Source organism: Ruditapes philippinarum, unplaced genomic scaffold (genome assembly GCF_026571515.1).
Source record: "Ruditapes philippinarum isolate M1 unplaced genomic scaffold, ASM2657151v2 ctg1987_1_1_1_1, whole genome shotgun sequence".
Taxonomy (NCBI): domain Eukaryota; kingdom Metazoa; phylum Mollusca; class Bivalvia; order Venerida; family Veneridae; genus Ruditapes; species Ruditapes philippinarum.
Genome location: NW_026862637.1, coordinates 207,441 through 230,893, shown reverse-complemented (window position 1 = coordinate 230,893; position 23,453 = coordinate 207,441). Strand labels below are relative to the sequence as shown.

General features: G+C 34.0%; 2 protein-coding genes across 2 annotated transcripts in view; one reads left to right on the top strand and one right to left on the bottom strand.

Annotated features, from left to right (window-relative positions):
- Positions 1 to 3,906, bottom strand: part of LOC132719671 (sialate O-acetylesterase-like) — a 23,540-nt gene extending 19,634 nt beyond the window's left edge. The window contains exon 1 of the mRNA XM_060703481.1: positions 3,654 to 3,906. Within this exon, the coding sequence (XP_060559464.1) occupies positions 3,654 to 3,762 (109 nt within the window). The 5' untranslated portion in view covers positions 3,763 to 3,906. The remainder of the gene's footprint in view (positions 1 to 3,653) is intronic.
- LOC132719670 (RNA polymerase-associated protein CTR9 homolog) lies at positions 3,875 to 23,453 on the top strand. Its single transcript, XM_060703480.1, is given in 24 exon segments — positions 3,875 to 4,006; positions 4,401 to 4,499; positions 4,900 to 5,139; positions 6,464 to 6,553; positions 6,950 to 7,128; positions 7,730 to 7,925; positions 8,431 to 8,538; positions 9,422 to 9,541; positions 9,751 to 9,867; positions 10,599 to 10,645; positions 12,249 to 12,339; positions 12,341 to 12,434; positions 13,165 to 13,253; positions 14,134 to 14,319; positions 15,977 to 16,064; positions 16,494 to 16,642; positions 17,171 to 17,287; positions 17,858 to 18,003; positions 18,483 to 18,554; positions 20,525 to 20,789; positions 21,071 to 21,216; positions 22,311 to 22,499; positions 22,673 to 22,879; positions 23,198 to 23,453. Coding segments are annotated over 24 exon segments (3,402 nt in total). The 3' UTR covers positions 23,433 to 23,453.

Sequence of the window (23,453 nt, the reverse complement as noted above, 5' to 3'; positions counted from 1 at the left end):
GAAGAGGTGCCTATCCTCTATATTGTCTACTGCGTTCAAGATCGAAGAAATTTGTCCTAGAGAAGATCTACGACGGAAGACGGCATGAGAAGACCTCCGTTGGGGCTCTACAATCAGCGATGGTGAAGGCGAACTAATTGGGTATTAGTTACTGTAATTGATGTATCTCTTCTATTAATCTCTTAAATTAGCTCCAGCAGGTGAGGTGGTTTTCACCCCTGGTATTGCTTTAAGTTTGTAACACCCGAGGTTAGCCAAAATCATCTTTAATGTTCCACACCATATGACCTTAATTGTGTGGTGCACCAGTGCCATTAAGCAAAACCAAAGAAACAAACATTTTACTTACTGGTACTGTTAACAGGTCTAGGATTTCATGATATTAACTGACAATCTGTAAATTTATGGATAATCCATAAATTTTCAGACTTTTTAATCTACAAATTTACAGACTTGAAGCATGAAAATTGTTTAATTAATTGGTATAAAAATTCATAACCACAAATCAAAAGGAATGAAATTACTGATGATATGTTAAGATAGCAAGAACTGTCGGAGTAAGGCTCGACTATTCGTCTATTGAGTATAATAATGCTTACCTATGAATACATAAAATTGACGGAAAAGGTACAAAGGCTTGCTATTAAGATGTTTTATCAAGTAAATCACTGCTACATGTATTATGAATGCATAAAATTGTCCCAAAAAAGGCACAAACCCTTCAGTTATTATGGAGATAACAGCTTACAAGCAAAACTTTACCATGAATTTCTAAGTTGAAAAAGGGGAGAAAAATCAGCCTAAATGCAAGATAGAATTATGGATCTTGGTCAGTGACCTACAATTATGACCCTAAATGCATATGTGAAGTTTCAAATCAAAATCTCTGATAGTTATTGAGATATGTAAAACTTACATGTAAACATTAACCAAGAGACTAAGTAAAAAAGGGGGAGATAAATCAGCCTAAATACATGACACAGATATGAGTGCTGTTCAGTGATCATTATTTATGACCACAAATATACATATGAAGTTTCAAGTTTGTATCTTTAATAGTTTCAGAGATATGCAAAACTTGCATGTTAAACTTAACCAAGAAAAGGAGATTTTTTAGTACAAAAGGGAGCATAATTCAGTCAAAATACATGGCAGAGTAATGAATCTTGAGATGTGACCTTCAATTATGACCCTAAGTACATGTGTAAAGTTTCAAGTAAATATCTTTGAAGACCTTTAACCTTTAACCAAAATTTCTAAGTTTCAAAGGGGCAAATAATTCTGCAAATATTGCAGGCAGAGTTATGCAACTTTGCAAACTGATGTACATTGTTACTATAAAAAAGTATTGTAAATTTCAATTGAATATCTCAAGCAATAATTGAGATATTTGACTTTAAAAAAAAGTTTAACCAAAATTTCTAAGTTAAAAAGGGGCATAATTCTGAAAATATTGTAGACTTTACAAAAACCTTACACCAAAATTTCTAAGTTAAAAAGGGGCATAATTCTGTAGTGTAAATATTGTAGGCAGAGTTATCCAACTTGTCAATCTGATGTACATTGTTACCATAAATAAGTATTGTAAGTTTCAATGGGCAGCACGAAATACCCAAATATACCCAAATACACCCAAATAGTGCCTAAATATACCCAAATATTGCCCAATTATACTAAAAATGAATGTTTTATACTAAAAAAGTGATGTTTTAATCATCAATTTTTATATCAAAAGGTGATGTTTTAATCATCAATACAATATAGACTTTCACCGAGATATAATCAAACATACCCAAATATACATTTTCCAATCATTGTGTTTTGAACCAAAATCAGGGACAGAGATAACATTATCTATGTCTCTGCCAAATTACAGTATATGTACTCCATTAACCCTTTCCCCCATGAGCATATTGTGAAAAATGGCCATTTTCACTGAAAAGCCTCCTCTTACAAGTTCAAACTGCTATGAAACAATGAAAAAATGCTTCAATAATAATCAAACTTGGCACAAATGTTGACTGGACCATTGCCTTTGTAACGACATGCTCAGTCTTAAATTTCCTGTTACCATGGCAACGAGGGGACATCTCAAAATTGCCAAAAATCACTATTTTGCCTCGATTTTTTCCATCAAAATTTATTTCAAAGTGCTGCAACTTCTCAAGGGATTGAGATAGAGTCGAAGGCTTTTCAGCGTTGGTTACACGTTACCTTATGATCAACCTGGGGTCATTTTAAGCCTCTCACAAGTCCAAAATTTTCTTGGCGATGAGGGGGACTCCGCCCCCCTTCAAACCCCCAAAACAGAAGGGGGCACATCCCCCTTCTGGCAACCCCCTGATGTATTATTTGGATGGGGGACGGCGCCGAAAAAAAGGTCACTTTTTTTAACAACATTTCTCAAACGAAAAACAGTGTTTGGGGTCTAAATTGGACATTTTTTCACTGTTTTGAGGCCTCAAAAAGAGGGGGGGGGGGGCAAAAAGCCGTCGAAACACGCTTATATAAGGGAAAAGGTTAAAGCTATTATTTTTTAAATAACATGGACACTTGTATATGATATGAAATTTCAACAAAATTACACCTTAAAAATGTAAGTGTAGACAACAAATATCATATCTTGATTTAAAATTGCAAGTACATTCATAAAGAACCTATATATTAGATAAGCAAATGTCACAACTTTATTTTCGTACAACATCTTAACTGCCCGTTTCAACGGAATGAATGAAAGTTATAGCAGGCTAAGTCATATTATTTTATAAATATTTATTTATTTTTAATTATAATCTATACAAACAAAAATAAATATTGCTATATTTGGGTATATTTGGGTGTATTTGGGTATATTTGGATATTTCGTGCCGCCGGTTTCAATTGAAATTATCTCAAGCAATAATTAAGATATTTGACTTTACAAAAAACTTTAACTATTTTTTGTGTGGGAAATATCTCATGCAATACCTCACCTCTACGTAGGAGCGAGATTCTGACCCAGAACGAAAATATCTCAGAATCTAGATTTGGCACATCAATATATTTTGACATCTGGTTAATGACAACTAGAGCTGTCATCGATATCGACAATATCGATGTATCGTTGATATTTTTTTGTCGATCAATAATCTATACACATTTTAAAAAATCGATACTTTATACTTATAAATTAAATGTCTAGAAATGATAAAAATTCACCCAAAATATATGCAGAAACAATTATTAATATCAAATGTGAAGCTTTTGTTATATAGTGGAATTATTTTGACAAAAAATATTGTCTAGAAAAAATCATGCAGTGGACAAGACACTGTACAGAACATGTTTTTGACTGAAATCATTGAAACAGGTATGAAAATGAATGACAGACAAGTGAGTATAGGATATTATCGATATATTGGTGTATCGTTGATTTTAGTTACTTGATATCGATATATCGTTGATATGCTTTGCACTGAATCAATGACAGCTCTAATGACAACAGATAAATAAATCAAATAAACCTAGGTCTAATAGCAAGACATTCTCAAATAAAGCATAAAACACGATCTGGAATTGCTTTTGAAGTTTTATCATAGGAAATTTGTAAAATCAATGTCAATAATAATTGAAAAACTAAATACATATAAACTTACTAATTGGTCCAATTTTACCTTTGTCATTATGTGTTTCTATAACCATTTCAAAAACATTCTTCATCACGTGACAAGTTACAATACTTGTAAATACAAGTGCTGTAAGTATCCAGCTAAGCATTCTCATCGTTTGTTAGTTTAATCTATAATGAAGAAGATGCAAGTCTTGAGGTTTAAATTATTTATAAGCTGGTTTGTTTTCTTTCATTTTGTAAACGATCAATTCAGATGAATTCCGAATGAAAGTTTACCAACAAGTTTGGTTTCCCACATTAATCATTGCCATTAAGAATGAAAGCCTGGGACCAGTTCAGCGGAAATTAGGATCAAGCATGGCGGCGATTGAGATTCCGCTTCGGGACACAGATGAGGTAATGTTTTACTCTATCGTTGTCATTGAAAAGAAAATTACATATGCAGTTATTAAAAGCAGAATATATTCCGAGCAGTAGGTTGCTTTATTTGTTTCATGCCATTCAGGTACTTGAAGAATTACGAAAAGATTTTTATTTTCCTTTATAGATAAGTGGGTGGGGTAAGCGTCAATTCTTACCATAAACAGAAATTAGAACTGAAAACATTAGGAGAGATTAACAAAAGTGATTGACTTCCTTTACTATTCTGCCTGTAAATTGTGTGTGACTTTTTGTATATTTGTGTATATTAATGAAGTAAATATTGGTTCAACTAAAAAATAGAAAGCTACTGTATGTGTATTAAGGCTACATTGCAATATTACTGAAAAAATAACTTTATATTCTTTAGATCATAGAACTTGGTCTCGACCAGCTTCCAGAGGGCGAGGAAGTTCTTAGTATTTTGAGACAGGAAGTTGCACCACTCCATATTTGGTTTACACTAGCTGTAAGTATTGATATTTAACATTTTGGGCATAAGTACTAAGTAGGAATTTTATCAACATGGTTGCAATGGTCTCGTGATTAAAAGTGTCTAAAAAGCTCTTAACAGCATTGATTTGAGGAATACTTCGTCGATAACAATGACATGTGAACTGGTTGGTACACAAAAGTAAACTTGAAAATGTTCACATGGATGATGGAGCTTAAATAATTTGGCTAACAAACAAAATGGCTTTTTTGGCTCACATTTCTGAAATTGATATCCATTGTACCTTTTAATGATAGAAGCCTTTAAGATATTTTCTTTCATTGCTATTATGAACGATTAACAGTGTATTTATATATTTTTGTGACAGTGTTTATGTTGGTCAACCAATACAAATGTTATATTTTTACACTTTCAGCTTGAATATTATAAACAGAATCTTATAGAAGATTTTGTCAAAATCCTCGATGCCTCAAGAACAGATGCTGGCCTGGACTACCCTAATAGCGAGAAAGATCAAATGAAGGCGTTAGATACGCTGGCTGCGTACTATGTACAAAAGGCTCACAGAGAGAAGAACAAGGATCGGAAGAGGGAGCTGTTTACGCAGGCAACATTGTTATACACTACAGCTGATAAAATCATCATGTACGACCAGGTATATTCATGTTCTATAATTATGTATTATGTTTTAATACTGACCAGGTGTGATCTTGTCAGATTTAATATTTGATATTCAAAGCAGCATGCCTCCATATTTATGTTATGTTCTCGAAAATTTTGAATGTGCTCGTAAAAGTAAAATATTATTAAGTGAACGAAGAGAGGTATACACATTGGTATAATGGTAAACGTTGCTTACGATTCATGTAAGTTTTCAGAATATGCAAAAAAGCACTTACTGCATTAGTAATGTCATGAAAGTATGGTGATAAGTACTGCAAAATCAGTCATTAATCGCACATAACTTATTAATTATTTCTTGAATCATTTTATTTTCCTTTAAATCTTATAACATTTTTCTCAAGTTTGAGTTACGAGAAATGTTTTGGCCATCTGGAGGCATGCAGCGTAAATGTATAATACAGGAATAAATTGGATGATTAACAAAAAAAAAAAATAGTGGACAAGTGGCCAAGTCTCTCTAATGTTATTTCTGAAGCTGTGTTTGAGTCCAGATATATACAATGTATTGTATTGTACAGAAAATTTTTAAATAACATACATGTAAAATTTCTATATCTAAATTATATTATGGAGATGTAAATGGTAACATTTTTCTGATAAGAAACATTGGTCAGAGGTGTTTTTGCAGGACACTTTCATTTGGATACTTTGTTGTTTATTGCACTTTATATCAGTGATTTTTCTCACTTAATTGGGAAGAGACTCTAACCACTTGTTTTGGGGGAAAATTATTGCTAAAATTGCTAATTTGGGAAGTAAAAAGCAGGCTTAAGTTCAGATTTTTTGGAAAGCTGCATGATTTTAAAGAAAATTTAAATTGGGAAGAGGCCTTTTATCAGAGTCTGTTATATAAGCAGGAAAATCACTGTATGTTACATACAAAAGGTTATACACTAAACTGTACAATTTTGATATAATAATTATTATATTGTATAATAAAGTGTCCAGTATAGGAAATATATTGGAAAGTCATGTGGTACAATTCAAAAGCAGTGATTTGATGTAACTAATTTAACTATGAAATAAATAAAAATATAATTTATATTATCTATTATATATAATTTTTCTGTTTCTTCAAGTTTTACATCAGGCACATAGGTTTTTTGGCATTTGAAATTAAAATGGACAGGATTCTACTTCTTTTGAAAGAATCGGCCATGCTCGGCATTGGGTAAGTGAAATGGTAACCTCAAAGAGAAAAATGATATCTCTGCTTCTTCTTTTCTGTAGTCTAGAATTGAATGGTGATCTTAAACTCTTAGTTCATGAATTGTATATTCACAAATTATTTTCAGAATCATTTACTGGGACGTGCTTACTTTTGTTTGCTGGAAGGAGATAAGATGGACCAGGCCGATGCTCAGTTTAACTTTGTGTTGGGCCAGGTATACTTTGCAATATTTGTCTTTTTTGCAGTTTGTACTATAATAGTTATTTCAGTCAAGTTTATTAGTGTAATAATTTCTTCTGCTAACAAGTCGCTAAGATTTGATATGCTGAATTATTTAAATGTATGAGAATAGTTTTATTAGTATTTTGTCAAATGTTGACATCATTAAAAACACTCTTATGTGACAAAAGTATGCTAAAATAAGGTGTTAGGAAATCATTCAAAAAGGCAAGAGTGACTTTAGATTTATAACAAAATTACCCGAAATTAAATTTTATTTACTTATTCATGAGTGTTTGAAATGTAAAAAAGTATTTTTGTTACTAAATGTATATTATAATTATGGTATGAAAGTGTTGGAAAGAAAATTACATGAAATTACATTTTTCAGGCAACCAATAACATCCCTTCATTACTGGGGAAGGCGTGTATTGCATTCAACAAGAAGGAGTTTCGTGGTGCACTTGCTTATTATAAAAGAGCATTACGAACAAACCCTAATTGTCCTGCATCTGTCCGTCTGGGTATGGGGCATTGCTTTATAAAGCTGAACAAGGGAGAAAAAGCCAGGTATATATGATGTTTCCTTATTGTCTAAATATAGAATTTATTGTTTAGTTCACTTGAAGCTTAACATGTCAACAATATTTTTCCAGTAATACTCAGTCAGTTTAAATTGCTCTAAAAGTCTTCAGCATTTTCATAAAGCCTTAATCTGCTGAATTTCTTTAATGGACTTGTCCAACTTCCATTTTTGGAACTGTTCATTAACAATTTTGGGGATATCAGGATGAAACTCTGAAGTAAGTTAACCTAAAGTATGGAACCTGGTTAGACTGCAAAAAATGTGTATACTGGTAGCATAGGCTAAATCACTCTGTTTCAAAGACCAACTCCAGAATTAAGAATATTTGTGTTTTTTCCAGTTTGTAGATGCCTACCAATACCTTATTAGGTGCCAGCCCGTGCCTTATCTAATGCCTGCTCATGCCTTATTTAATGCCTGCCCATGCCTTATTTAATGCCTGCCCATGCCTTTAGTATTATATTTTATGTACTCATTGACAGCTTATGTCTTTCCCCAAGAATATGTTTAAAAGACACCATATGACCTTAACATTGTTTGTGTCTTGGTCTTAATGATACAACAATCATCTTACTGGATTTTCAGGATGGCATTTGAGAGAGCTCTACAATTAGATCACCAGTGTGTAGGTGCCCTGGTGGGATTGGCCATTTTGGAGCTGAATGCTAAGACGCAGGACTCGATCAAAAATGGTGTGCAGTTGTTGTCTAAAGCTTACAACATTGACTCGACAAATCCCATGGTCCTTAATCATCTAGCCAACCATTTCTTCTATAAAAAGGTAATTGTAATAATTGTGTACCCCTTAAGCTGCAGAATGAATAAGAATTTCTTAACTGGAAGTACCCAACTTCCTCTTTTTTGGAACTGTCCATTTTTGAAAATAAAGGGATATCAGGATGAATATTTGAAGTTAAGGGTAACAGCAAACTGATAAAATTTGGGAATAATTTGGAACAACTTAAATGGAAGGGTTATAGCCCTTTTATCCTGTAATTTTAATAAGGACAAATAATGTCTTTAGTTTTAATGACCAAGTAAATCATTGCAAAAGTTTAGACTTATAACCTAATGAAAAGTCTAAATTGGTAAGTATTTGGTTGGTATTTCTGGAAGCAAGAAACATAATACATGCACAGTTTCATGTAAATGTATAAACCTGTGCCCAATGAAATTTTCCTTTTAATGACAGTTCTCAGAAAAAATGAGCTCAAATTACACTGTATGGGAAGGTAGCTTTTAGAAAAAGTGTTACAGTTGTAACTGTTGTATGTTTCCTATTTCAGGATTATAAAAAAGTTCAGCATCTGGCTCTCCATGCTTTCCACAACACTGAGAATGAAGCAATGCGTGCTGAGAGCTGTTACCAATTAGCAAGAGCTTTCCATGTTCAGGTAAGTCACCAGAATTTAACACATAATGTTCAAGGGAGGGGTGGCCCCGTGGCTAAGGTGTCTGCCTCTCAACCTAGGAATTTGGGGTTCGAGACCTACTCTGGTCATAACCACATTTTGACACCAGAATTTAACACGTAATGTTCAAGGGAGCAGTGGCAGCGTGGTTAAGGTGTCTGCCTCTCAACCTAGGAAATTTGGGTTCGAGACCTATTCTGGTCACAAGTTTGTTGTTCACATGACACCAGTACTGGCTAGATCAGGAAGCGGACTCGAAAGTGAAGATTGATAGATGTTGCAAGAACTTAGAATTTGTTCCATAATCAAGCTTAAATAAACATGTTTCAACTAACATATAATGCAAAATAAGTAACCCAAAGTTATAGATGTATTGATATAATTATGTTGATAATTTTATGAGTTTTGTGAAAAATATAAACTGTGCACTTTGTCCAAAAGTGAATTGCTTTAGCCACCTTGGCATTGGCGAGCCTTTATGAAAGTTAGTATTTGAAATGTTATGGATATGTAGGATAATGAATTAGTGTAAGTTTAATACTGAATTTATTGAATGAGTTGAATTGAGCCTCTTGTGAGCATAATATTATTTTATTCAACAAGTTCAATAAATTCAGTATTGAATTTACACAAATATTATATTATATTTATCTCATATCAAAAATAAAGAGTGTTTAAAGTGAAAAAGAATCATTTTTCAATGACACACCTATAGTGTAATGCTAACATTTAGCACGTCTTTACACTATGTTTGTATAAAGCAAATGACTTAATGTCAAATTATATGCACGGCCATGCAATACCATTTCTATTGAGTCGCAAAAATGTGTGCAATAATTAATTTTATTTTACTTCTTTATTGTAGGAGGATTATGACCAAGCTTTCCAGTATTACTACCAGGCCACACAATTTGCTTCCCCTAACTTTGTGTTACCTTTCTTTGGTCTGGGACAGATGTATATCTATAGAGGGGACAATGAAAATGTAAGTTCTCCTTTTGAAACTTTCTTCTAGCTGACTAAGCAATATTTACAGTGATTTGTTTAACATTAATTCTATTTTCTTTACTTTAAATTGAATTAAGATGCTTGGCAAATTGCCCTTTTCAACACTAATTTGTATAATGATCCTGTTTCAAATTTTATAGTAAATTGTCTATTTTGATGAAATGCTTTCTTGTTTACGTCTTTCAGGCTTCACAATGTTTTGAGAAAGTACTAAAAGCCCAGTCGAACAATTACGAAGCCATGAAAATTTTAGGCTCACTTTACTCCAGTTCTCCCGATCAGACAAGAAAGGACACTGCGAAGGTAATTGCCTTTCTCTCCCCTAGATATTATTAAAAATGATCTGGATGGTTATAGCATAGAAAACTCTGGTATTTGGTAAATTAGGTTATTGGGATCTATGTAATATGCTCTGTATTTTTAAAGTTAGTTTAGCTTGTACAAATTTGTTTTAATCTGACTTGTGTTGGAAGCTATGAGCTTATTGAACATTCTCTGTATCTGTTCCTGGAACCAGCTAGTACTAAGCAATGAGTTAGAGTAAAGTTTCTAGCACAAAGAAACAACAGCTTGCCCCTGACAGGTTTGAACCTACACAGTCTGCAATCCTTAGATTACTGGTCTGACACCTTAATCACTTTGCTAGACTGCCAGTTATAGATAGTAAACATGACTTTGGTAATTTGACTTAATTTTTATTAAAAAAAATGTGGGTCTCTCGCATATTTTTAGAAGAAATTTTGATTGTTTAACAAAATGAATATACTTCACTGAAGATAAATTGATCAGATGAATCCTATCTTCTATAAGACCTTGGAAAATTTAAAGTTACTCAAGTTAAGATCAATTATAGAAATACATTATTATAATTTCAATTTATAAAATTGATAATTTAATGCCTTAAGAAAGTTCAAGCAAAAACCTGTTATTTGATGAAGACAATATTTGAATTAAAATCGAGTACAAAAGTTTAAGAGCCATAATGCCATTCATTTTGATATCAATCTCCAGCATAAAAACGTTATCACTTCTAGGCACATCTGAAGAAAGTTACCGAACAATTTCCCGATGATTTAGAAGGGCGTTGGAAAATAGAGCTGCTCAGATCCTCGAACATCTGATGTCCAAAGGGGGCGCTGTCTGCGTTACGGGAAAAGCCACTCGATTCCTCCTCGGACCCACGGGTCCAAACAAACCCGTTCCGCCCGAGATTTACTCAACAAACGAGCAGCTCTGTTTCCCGTTTAGGAAAATTAACTGATGCTAAATAGGTGTTGATATAGTATATATTATTTTTTGATGTTTAGTTCTATGTTTTTGATTTTAGATGAAATTGTTCACGTTGTTTACATTGGATAAATATATGCCTGTTGCAAAATTATTTGCGAACCCTTTTAGAAATGATAAGGGGTATGTACACATGATTGGTCATATTACAATTATACAGTGAATTTTTTTCAATTTTTAAAAACTACCTGTGGCTTTCTCAGGGAGGAAAATTTATGCCATTGCTGCAGTCAGCCTTATTACAATTTACATCAGGAGAGAGTTTTTAAATACAAAATCCCTTTAAACGTCTAATGGATTGTTCCAATTCCAAAACAGGGCATGTCCATTATACAGTGAAAGTTGAGAAAACCAGACGGCTTTCGGACCGACGGTTTTGTTCCGGTTTCTCAGCGGGGTCCGGTATTCTCAATGTCCCCGTCAGCTGTTCAGGATCCTATGTACCGAGCAATTGACTAACAAAGGATGCTGTTATATTTTGCATTTTCATGATCATATGCAGGTATATTTGCTAAATGATAAAAAAGCAATATAATATGTTTTAATTATTTTGTCCTGTTTATTGCATATAAATACAATAAATTTTGGGATTAAACCCACAGCAGTTCATAACGGTAGTCCGATTACATCCGTATATGCATTTTAGGGGTAATGGATAATGAGTTTACTTATATTGTTTTATAATAATGCCCCCCATTGTAAATATTTTGCCGAATACCATATTTGTCAGATTAAAGATTTTTAAAGTAGGTCTCGGCAAAGTTTCACTGTCTTTAATTTAACTTTATCACTTATAGACAGTCTCTCGTCGTATTCTTTTCGGCCATGGAATAGAACTTAGCGCCGATAAATGTCGTTTCCATTGCGTTGTCATTTGGGGAAATGAATATACAAAAAGAAACGCAATATAAAAATACTCTATTCTTTATCATACCGATTTTAACTTACCAATTCATTGTGCATTTTGGCATTATATAAAAACGGTAACATTCTATACCTTACAATAAATCAAACTGGTGAAAAGAGACATAATTAACAAATAAGACAATCAGTGTTCCATTGCCGCTCAAGTAGCGTTTTTAGACACAACAAATTGACAAGTACACAAGGTTATTCAATCTACGTCGTCCGGTATTGTTTAGGGTTAATTGTTCTATATAATTGAAAACTTTGTAGTCCCCTATCAAATGTCTGATATTCGGTTTTTACAGATTCCGGTATTGTCAATGTTTAATGCAATAGTTTAAAGAAGGATAAATTTGGGATCTGAATAATTCGTCCGGTTTTTGGAGAGTTCCGATTTTCTCAGCGTTTTCCGGGGTTTTTCTCAAATTTCACTGTATAAAGTTGTCAGGGTATAAAACAGATTGAATAAAAAAGTTATTTTTATTTTACAGAAATATTTATACTGCATCATTGGAAACGTTCAAGGGCCGAAGCTATCATGATGAGACATATTTTAGTGCAATATCCGTGACAACCACGTACAAATCTTGCTCGTCTTCACGAAGCTACTCACGAGTACGACGAAGCCGAGAGACTTTATAAAAATATCCTCCGTGAACATCCCAACTATGTCGACTGTAAGTGAGTTATTATACACAGCACGTTTTTGAAAAAAAAAACGGGTTTTCGGCCATCATTGCCCTTCAGGGGTTCACCTTTTGGAAAAAATATATTGTGCTCGTACCCTCCCAGTGTTTTCACATGTATTTGAAATAGGGAACAGTTGTAAAAAATCAGTCTGTTTTCCTAGAACTTTCACTGTCTTAGTAAAACACATACTTTAACAAAAAAAGCATTAAATTGTAAGGAACTGAAAACATTTTTTAATAATCTTTGGAGTGAGAAACCCTTTTGAGAGAAGTATATAAAAAAGCACTTGCAAAACATTGGGCAGATTGTGTGCTATAATTTTTTTGCAAAATGACATATATCATTTTCGATAATAACATTGTCAAAACCCTCTTCAATGTTTTCATACAAATCAATTTCCGTGCTCTGGGCCATAATTTTAGCATATTCACGGATGATAATGGTGATTGGTAAAAGGTGCTCAGTGCTGTTTACTGTCCAGCTTTAAAAGACTTCAAAGTACAAAATTCTTTAATTATCTAAATGTACTCATCTGAATATGTATGATATGATGAAATAGTTTGTCAAATCTTTCATTGAAGAAAAATTTCTTTTAATTACCTACCTATTAATTCACTACTGATCATTTCCCAAAAAGAAAGTTGCTATAAAATTTTGCCATCTTGTTAAAATTATTGCAATAAATTTATTTGAAATTATTTTTTATTATTTTACCAGGTTATTTACGACTTGGATGTATGGCAAGAGATAGAGGACAAATTTACGAGGCCTCCGATTGGTTTAAAGAAGCTTTACAAATTAATCAGGTATTTTGGTCTCATGATTTCCAAGTCAAGCAAAGCAGATTCAAGAGTGAATTAACTAAATGAAATTAAATAAAATTGAATAATAATATTTAACAACAGAATCTTGTGTATCAAATTAATATTATAACAACTGTCTATTCACAACTTTACTGAACTTCATTCAACATGTTCTTACCTCTTATATTTGCCTCATCTTAACTCAAGCCCGAACCCAGCTGTTAACACTTGCCACTCACATTCAGCCTGGCCAGCATGTCTGAACAGGATTTTTACTGTTTGCCTAACAAATTTTCTTCTTGATTTAACCAAAATTGATAATGGACAGTTCTTCAAAATGTAAGTTGGACAAGTTCTTTTGAGAAATTCTGTAGCTAAAGTGCTTAATTCTCTCCTGTTATTAGTCATCTCAAGACAAATTATTTAAAGAATTTCATAGATTGGTGCTGATACTCCAGTAGTAGCAAATTTTCCCTGAAATATTGCACTGAGGGTAATACCATGAATAACTGTATAAGTAGTTTAGTTAGTAACAATATTGGCGAATTTTGGGAATAGGCGAAAATCGCTAAAATTCCCTCTAGTTTAATTATGAACCAACCTGTCATTAAATTCTACGGTTGCATGATTCGCTAATATTTCCACACACAAAATGTAGAATTTTAAATTGCGCTACTTTTTGACACATGGCAATACCCACTTCCTTATACAGTACCTCACATAAAATTTCACCATTTTGCCTTTTACATTGTGTAACTTGAAGCCCAACCAAAAAACAATATTGAAAGATGTCCCTTTAACTTTTACTTTACAGCCATGGAGTATATCTTTTAAGATTTTTTTCTTAAATAAAGAGATGATAATCTGATTTATATTAAATCAGGATCACCCAGATGCTTGGTCGTTGATTGGTAATCTTCATCTTGCCAAACAAGAATGGGGTCCGGGACAGAAGAAATTTGAGCGTATCTTAGCTCGACCAGCGACCAAGGACGATGCATATTCTCTTATCGCCCTGGGTAACGTCTGGCTGCAAACATTACACATGCCAATGAAGGACAAAGATAAGGTATGTTCTTTGTGTATTTTATTTTTTTTATACGTTTTAAGATATTGAAATGGTAGTAGGGAACAAAGGTTGTAAAAGAAAAATTGTTATATTATTTATATTTCTATGGAAGGTTTTACATGCAAATCATGTATTGTTGTTTCTGATTCACTGATGAGACATACTTTCTCTTTCACAATTGATCTAGGCACATTGATGGAGTGTAATAATTATTATGCCCCCACAATGTGGGAGCATATAGCGTTGCACTTGTCCGTCCGTCCGTCAGTCCGTCAGTCCGTCCGTCCGTCTGTACGTCCCGAAATCTTGTGAACGCAACTCCTCTTAAACCGGATGGCAGATTTTGCTTAAACTTACAGGGATGAACAACCTTAATGTGTAGATGGTAGTAAAGGAAGGAATTTTCGCTGCGACCAAATTTAACAGAATTATGGCCCTTTGTTGATTTTTTCACTAGATACTATGTAGAAATTTTGTGAATGCAACTCCTCTTAAACCGGATGGCAGATTTTGCTTAAACTTCCAGGGATGAACAACCTTAATGTGTAGATGATAGTTAAGGAAGAAATTTTTGCTGCGACCAAATTTTACAGAATTATGGCCCTTTGTTGATTTTTTTCACTAGATACTATGTAGAAATTTTGTGAACGCAACTCCTCTTAAACCGGATGGCAGATTTTGCTTAAACTTACAGGGATGAACAACCTTTATGTGTAGATGGTAGTTAAGGAAGGAATTTTTTTGCTTCGACCAATTTAACAGAATTATGGCCCTTTGTTGATTTTTTCACTATATACTATGTAGAAATTTTGTGAACGCAACTCCTCTTAAACCGGATGGCAGATTTTGTTTAAACTTACAAGGATGAACAACCTTAAGGTGTAGATGGTAGTAAAGGAAGGAATTTTCGCTGCGACCAAATTTTACAGAAATATGGCCCTTTGTTGATTTTTTCACTATATACTATGTAGAAATTTTGTGAATGCAACTCCTCTTAAACCGGATGGCAGATTTTGCTTAAACTTCCAGGGATAAACATCTGTTACCTTAATGTGTAGATGGCAGTAAAGGAAGGAATTTTTGCTGCAACCAAATTTAATAGAATTATGGCCCTTTGTTGATTTTTTCATTATATACTATGTAGAAATTTTGTGAACGCACCTCCTCTTAAACCAGATGGCAGATTTTGCTTAAACTTCCAGGGATTAACAACCTTAATGTGTAGATGGTAGTAAAGGAAGGAATTTTTACTGCGACCAAATTTAATAGAATTATGGCCCTTTGTTGATTTTTAGTTTTCAACTTGTGGCACATGTAGTCCAAAAAATATTTGACCTAGAGTCATAAGATTGACAGAACAGTGGCGTGTGGGGGCATCCGTGTCCTATGGACACATTTCTAGTTTGTCTCTCATCTCTGATTAAAAGATTTATATGCTATAAGTAATTAGTCACTTATGAAGAAATTAGTAATTATTGCTTAGTTATCCAGGAAAGCCGGTTAGGTGTATCAGTTGCCAAGATATGACCTAAAATATGTTTAATTAGCATAAAACAAACAAACAATTAATGAATATTTATTCACAATCTGGCACACAATGTAAATAAACTGAAACAGATAAGGATATTGAAAAGGAAAATTGTAAATGTTATTTCAGCAAAAGCGTCATCAAGATCGGGCATTGGCCATGTATAAACAAGTCCTTAGAAATGATGACAGAAACATCTGGGCTGCCAATGGAATAGGTAATGTTTTCTATTGAATTTCGTTAAATTATGTTTTCTTGATTGAATATAGAATATCATATGCATTGTTTACAACTGTAGGTACACTGATTTTCTGATTGGTTCAGAATTTCTTGCCTGAATTTCCTGATTGGTTAAGAATTTCTTGCTTGAATTTTCTGATTGGTTAAGGATGTCTTGCTTTAATTTTCTGATATGTTAGGAATTTCTTTCTTGCACTTGAATCTTCTGATTGGTTAGGAATTTCTTTCTTGAATTTTCTGATTGGTTAAGAATTTCTTTCTTGAATTTTCTGATTGGTTAAGAATTTCTTTCTTGAATTTTTTTTATTGATTGAGAATTTATTAATTGAATTTTCTGATTGGTTTGAATTTGTGATTGGTTAAGAAGTTTGCCCAGGTTTAGATTTGTTTATGTTACTATTATCAGGTTGTGTACTTGCACATAAAGGCTGTATAAACGAAGCAAGAGACGTGTTTGCCCAGGTTAGAGAAGCTACAGCAGATTTCTGTGATGTATGGTTGAATATTGCTCACATCTACGTGGAACAGAAACAATATGTGGCAGCTGTCCAGATGGTTTGTTTATTTTTCTGCACTAAAATAATTAAGTGCATTATAATTATTGTTAAAATATTAATTTGATTTGATATACTGTCTTATTTTCATATCCTACAGTAATTATTGTGAAACTGGCGTACATTTTTTAGTCCGCCAAGTTTTTTGTTTAAAGTTTTCAGTGGCTGAGTGATTATGATTGTGATTTCAAACCACTTGAGCCTCACTGTTGTAGGTTTGAATCCAGCCAGGAACTTTGGATTCTTTCATGGGAGGAAGTTATCCAGCTAGCTAACGGAATGTTGGTAGTTCACTGAAGGATCAGTGCCCTTTTATGCCTGAAATAATGCACAATGGGGCACCTGAATTCAACTGCAAAAATTGTCTGAACTTTTTCTTTCAGTACGAAAATTGTCTGAAATTTTTCTTTCGGTATGAAAAATGTATGAACTTTTTTCTTTCTGTACAAAAATTGTCTGAACTTTTTCCTTTCTGTATGAAAATTAACTTTTTCTTTCATTATGAAAATTTCTGAACTTTTTCTTTCAGTACGAAAATTGTCTTAAGAAATTTTTCAAATACCACAACACAGAGGTGATGGTTTATTTAGCGAGGGCCTACTACAAGTGTGGAAAGCTGAGAGAATGTAAAAATATATTACTCAAGGTAAATTCTTGCAAAGAGTTTTACTGCAACTTTCCAATTTTTGCCAGTTGATGATAGTGCAACTATATTTACTTAAAATTTCGAACATTAGTAAACTTAAACATTCCTGAGGTTTAAAACTGGTAACATATAACTGATGATAAATCTTTTATAACTTAAAGTGACATTATGCCAGTCCGAGGGTATTGAGTGACTCAATAGGTGAAAGTCAAAACAAGTTAACATTTTGCATATTAATTCTGTTCAATTTTAGTATTTACATAGTATGAATGACAAAAAACTCACACAGGCCAAGAAAATTTATGTAAATATCCATCAGAATCTACCTTTAACGTAATATATATAAAAGAAAAGGGCAGTTTTTGAATATTTTAGGTAGATTTATATTTTATCGTTAACAATGTCCAATATTAACTGTTGGTCAATCACCATTAAAAGTGTCAGACTTTTGAAATATAAGTAGTCATTTCAGCTCAAAGTGGCAATGCAAAAATGAGCATAATGTCACTTTTAAGCATTAAGTGAGAAAGTTTGATATATATTGCAACTGTACGAGAACATTTATTTCAGGCACGGCACGTCTCGCCCAGTGATACTGTTTTGTTGTATAACATTGCCTTGGTGCAGCAGAAGCTTGCGACGTCCATATTGAAAGATGAAAAAAGTAACTTAAAAACCGTATTGTCTGCGGTCAGAGATTTGGAGCTAGCCCACAGGTAAAATTTCTAGTGTTCAACAGGGTGAGAAAAATGTCCAGCCCAACCAGGACTCTTGGAAAATTGTTCTATAGTTCTGCCAACTAAGTTACTTAGCCTCATTCATATTTTTCCTCCTTCATATTTTTCCTCCTATAATTGAACATTTCTATACATTAATGATTATTACATGCTTTTTTGCACTAAGAGGAGAACACACTTTTACACAGTTTGAAAACTTGTACCTAGATTTATGGGGGTTCAGTTTTGTGACTAAGACATCGTCATGCCTCAGTGTAAGTTTAAATGCCATTCGAAATTCACTGCAGTTTATAATTATTTGTGCTGCTGAAAAACAAGATTAATAACTGTTGTTCGCCGACTGCCTGAAATTAGTTATAACATTGTTTAATCAGGACTAAACTCAAATGAACAAATCTCAAATGAACACACAATCAATTTATAAGGTAGATAGTATATTTTGACCTTATTCTTTGCAGATACTTTTCTTACCTTAGTCATCATGGTGATAGGATGAAGTTTGATCTTGCCCAAGCAGCCACTGAGGCCAGGTACAGTTAATTTTATATATTTACATAACTTTGATGAGAGCTGTGTATCGGTTTGAGTCATATTCTAAGAGTTTCTTAGAGAGAAAATTTATGATCATTGATGCTATATGGAAAATTGATTTTAGGTACAGCCTAAGTTATAGATGATCTAGATTTAGTGGCAACAACCTAGATTTAGAGCCCATAATCTAGATTTAAAGGCCACAATCTAGATTTACAGCCCATAATCTAGATTTAAAGGCCACAATCTAGATTTACAGCCTATAATCTAGATTTAGAGGCCATAATCTAGATTTAAAGGCCACAATCTAGATTTACAGCCCATAATCTAGATTAAAGGCCACAATCTAGATTTACAGCCCATAATCTAGATTTAAAGGCCACAATCTAGATTTACAGCCCATAATCTAGATTAAAGGCCACAATCTAGATTTACAGCCTATAATCTAGATTTAAAGGCCACACAAGCTAGATTTAGAGGCCATAATCTAGATTAAAGGCCACAATCTAGATTTACAGCCCATAATCTAGATTTAAAGGCCACACAAGCTAGATTTACAGCCTATAATCTAGATTTAGAGGCCATAATCTAGATTTAAAGGCCACAATCTAGATTTACAGCCCATAATCTAGATTTAAAGGCCACACAAGCTAGATTTACAGCCCATACTCTAGATTAAAGGCCACAATCTAGATTTACAGCCTATAATCTAGATTTAGAGGCCATAATCTAGATTTAAAGGCCATCAATCTAGATTTTACAGCCCATAATCTAGATTTAAAAGGCCACAATCTAGATTTACAGCCTATAATTTAGATTTAGAGGCCATAATCTAGATTTAAAGGCCACAATCTAGATTTACAGCCATAATCTAGATTTAAAGGCCACAATCTGATTTACAGGCCCATAATCTAGATTAAAGGCCACAATCTAGATTTACAGCCATTATCTAGATTTAAAGGCCACAATCTAGAATTTACAGCCCATAATCTAGATTAAAGGCCACAATCTAGATTTACAGCCCTATAATCTAGATTTAGAGGCCATAATCTAGATTTAAAGGCCACAATCTAGATTTACAGCCTATAATCTAGATTTAAAGGCCACAATCTAGATTTACAGCCTATAATCTAGATTTAGAGGCCATAATCTAGATTTAAAGGCCACAATCTAGATTTACAGCCCATAATCTAGATTAAAGGCCACAATCTAGATTTACAGCCTATAATCTAGAAAAAGAGGCCATAATCTAGATTTAAAGGCCACAATCTAGATTTACAGCCCATAATCTAGATTTAAAGGCCACAATCTAGATTTACAGCCTATAATTTAGATTTAGAGGCCATAATCTAGATTTAAAGGCCACAATCTAGATTTACAGCCCATAATCTAGATTAAAGGCCACACAATCTAGATTTACAGCCCATAATCTAGATTTAAAGGCCACAATCTAGATTTACAGCCTATAATCTAGATTTAGAGGCCATAATCTAGATTTAAAGGCCACAATCTAGATTTAGAGGCTAAACCTAGATTTAGAGGTCCCAATCTAGATTTAGAGGCCTAACCTAGATTTAGAGGTCCCAATCTAGATTTAGAGGTCAAACCTAGATTTAGAGGTCCCAATCTAGATTTAGAGGTCAAACCTAGATTTAGAGGTCCCAATCTAGATTTAGAGGTCAAACCTAGCTTTAGATGCAGACATTTTGACCTTAAGAGCAGGTTACCCTGCTGTATTTCTTAAATAGACTTGTTCAGCTTCCATTTTACAGACTGTCTATTTTCAATGATGAAAATTTGAAGTTGGTCAGTCAGTCAACAGTATAGAGTCTTGTCAGACTGAACTGTTGTACAGGTTAGCCTGGCTCTATACTGCTGGTAGAGACTGATTCAGCAGGCTTTAGGTTAAATGATGCAAATAAATCAATGAGGATTTACCAAAACTTACATATTGAAATTTTGTTACCAGGCAGTGCTCCGATTTGTTGAGTCAGGCACAATATCACGTGGCTCGTGCAAGGAAGATTGACGAGGAAGAGCAGGAGTTACGTAAACATCGCGAGGAGGAACGTGAAGCCATACGTCAGAAATACAAAGAGGAGCAGCTTCAGAAACAGAAGAAGAAGGAAGAGTTATCGAAGATGATGATGGAGAAGAGACAGATTTACGTCGACAAAGCGAAACAGATTGCGCTCGCACCAGAACCGGAAGAGAGACGGTCGACTAAGTCAAAGGTAATTTTCATGTTAAGTAAAGAGCTCATCAGCAAAATCTTCTGCAAGTGTAACATAACTTTTTAGATCGACTAAGGTTGGATTTAGGTGTTGGTTACTGGGTACAGGGCCCAGCGTACCTTTTTCATTGACAGTTTGATGGTCCACAGTGTCAAAAGCTATTCATGCTCCAGTGGGTTGCATACTTTAGACATATCCAGGCTGCAAATATATTAAGCATTGGAATTTTTTTTCGTATTAACGTTAACAATTTGATTGGATAAATTTTGCACTGTTTGCAGAAAAAACGAGCAGATGATGGAGAGATCTTGTCTGAGGGAAGTGAAGATGAACGGCCTAGAAGCAAGAAGAAACGAGGACGTAAACCGCGTAGCGGGTCAGATAGTGACGGTGATGACGAGGAAAGGTCAAGTAAACGTAAAAGGAAGTAAGTGATATTAATGTACTTGTATTTGTACTTTAATTGAAATAAACTGGATAAAAAGGAAGAATTCAAAGAAACCACAATTTAATTTAAAGTTTAATTGAAATATTTTACTTAAAAATGATAAACTAAAATTGTGTTCTTGATTGCTCTATGTTCAGAACTGTCTAAATCTAGACATAGTCCGATTTAAAAACTGTCGTTAAGCACAGGAGAGTAAGACTGGTTTAACAGGCTGGTTTTGCTACAAATTGGACTCGCGGGCCTATATCTTAATATAAAAGCTAAAAAATTTTAAAAACATCATTGTAATACAAGTGATGAGTTGTAGTTGATAACTATTCAGCTCTAAATTTTTGTTTAACCTTTTGACCTCTGGTCGCAATAAAAACAGATCAATGTCAACAGCAAAGAATCTGGCCAGCCTGCACATTATGTTATCTGATGAGACTTTCTAATCAGAACTTTTCTTCTGATCTGGATGAGATATTCTTGCATATCGACTGGCGTTTCCGTGAGTTTTACCCATGCCAGAAATTTCATCTGGGGGGTGCCAGATGAGTCGCGTGCTGTACAATAGCACGCTTAGGATGAAGTCATTTTACCGTTATGAATGAAGTTGTAATTCATACGCTGTTGTAAGAAAGTAGTTACGGTTGTAATGTTATAAATTTCGATTGAAATTAAAGATAAAGAATTTAAAATATAACGGAATATGGTAGAATATGCAAGAAAAAATATCTGACATATGTTTGCGGTTCGGATCGGAATCTCCGTCCCTCGGTCACCCGCCCATGGGCGGTAACTCGGCAAGCCTGGGGACGGATATTCCGATCCGAACTGCAAAATGACAGATATTATTAGGATTAGACAGGTTCCACTGTACAAAGTTGTTATATTCCACAAAACAGTGTGTTTCACATGTATTATCAAAACTATGTATGTTTTTGAATAATGACTGAGGTTTCTTTAGAGTTTGAATTTAATGAAAGGTATGTGTATAACAGATGCAAATTGAAGAGAATACTGTTCTATATATGTTTTTTTTAGATATGAAAAGAAAGTGGATATATAATTAAATGTTTTATTATTTTTAGGGATAAAGGTGATAGAAAGCCGCGGGAGAGGAAGCGGAAAGAACCGAAAGAGTCTAAACGTAAGAAGAAGATCCTTGACGAGGACGGGCTGACGGCTAAACAGAGGAGAAAGATCGTTTCCAAGGCAACCATTTCATCTAGTGAAGGGTCTGACTCTGAAGGTGAAAAGCTAAAAATAGACGTTGGCGGGTAAGTGGAAAAGTTTCTCTTTGATTTGTGTATAATTAATTCTCAAAGCACAATTTATGGCCGTTTTACATTAGTCACTGTGAAATTATATTTTGTAAATACTATGATACAAATATTTTATACAGCACTGATACTGTTGTTGTACACATTCTTTATGATATCTTTGTTTTCAGCGATAGTGGAAGTGATGATGAAGGTGGAAATGTCGGTAAAAGGCGTAGGATTTTGTCGTCCGGCAGCGAGAGTGATGAAGGCTCAGTACATAGATCTAGGTCAAGGTCGCAATCTGGAAGTAGGTCAGGATCTGGAAGTAGATCGAGAAGTCGATCTGGAAGTAGGTCAGTCAGCAGAAGTAGGTCAAGATCAGCGAGTGGGTCAAGGTGAGTAGTTTTTAGTTTCTTTTTGTAATGAAGGGTCAAGATTGCTAAAGAGTCATGTGAGCAATCCATATCATATAAATATGTGCAGAAAGTTTATTTGTTTATTTATTTTTATCTTAATTTCCTTGTCTTAGGTATGTGGAGTTGAGGGCATCCCCCTTCATACCTTAAAAATTCATTTTGTTTTTGTTATATATGTGTCAGACTGAACAAATCCATCTTTACAAAAATTCTTGTGTAAATAAACATATTTCTGTATCTTTGATTACATAGGTTTTACTATGATGAGGACAAATTTGAAATCTTGTTTTTTTACAGGTCTGGCTCAGCTGGTTCAAGGAAATCACGGTCACGCTCTGGAAGTAGGTCAAGGTCAGGCAGTCCAGCAGGATCAGCAAGGTCAAGGTCAGGTAGTCCAGCTAGATCTGGGAGTGGAAGGTCAAGGTCACCTAGTCCTGCTGGGTCACAGAGGTCAGGTTCAGGTAGTCCAGGTCAAAGGTCAAGATCAGGGTCACCAGCATCACCGGCAGGGTCAGGGAGTGGGGGAGATTGAAAAAGTTATATAAAATATGAA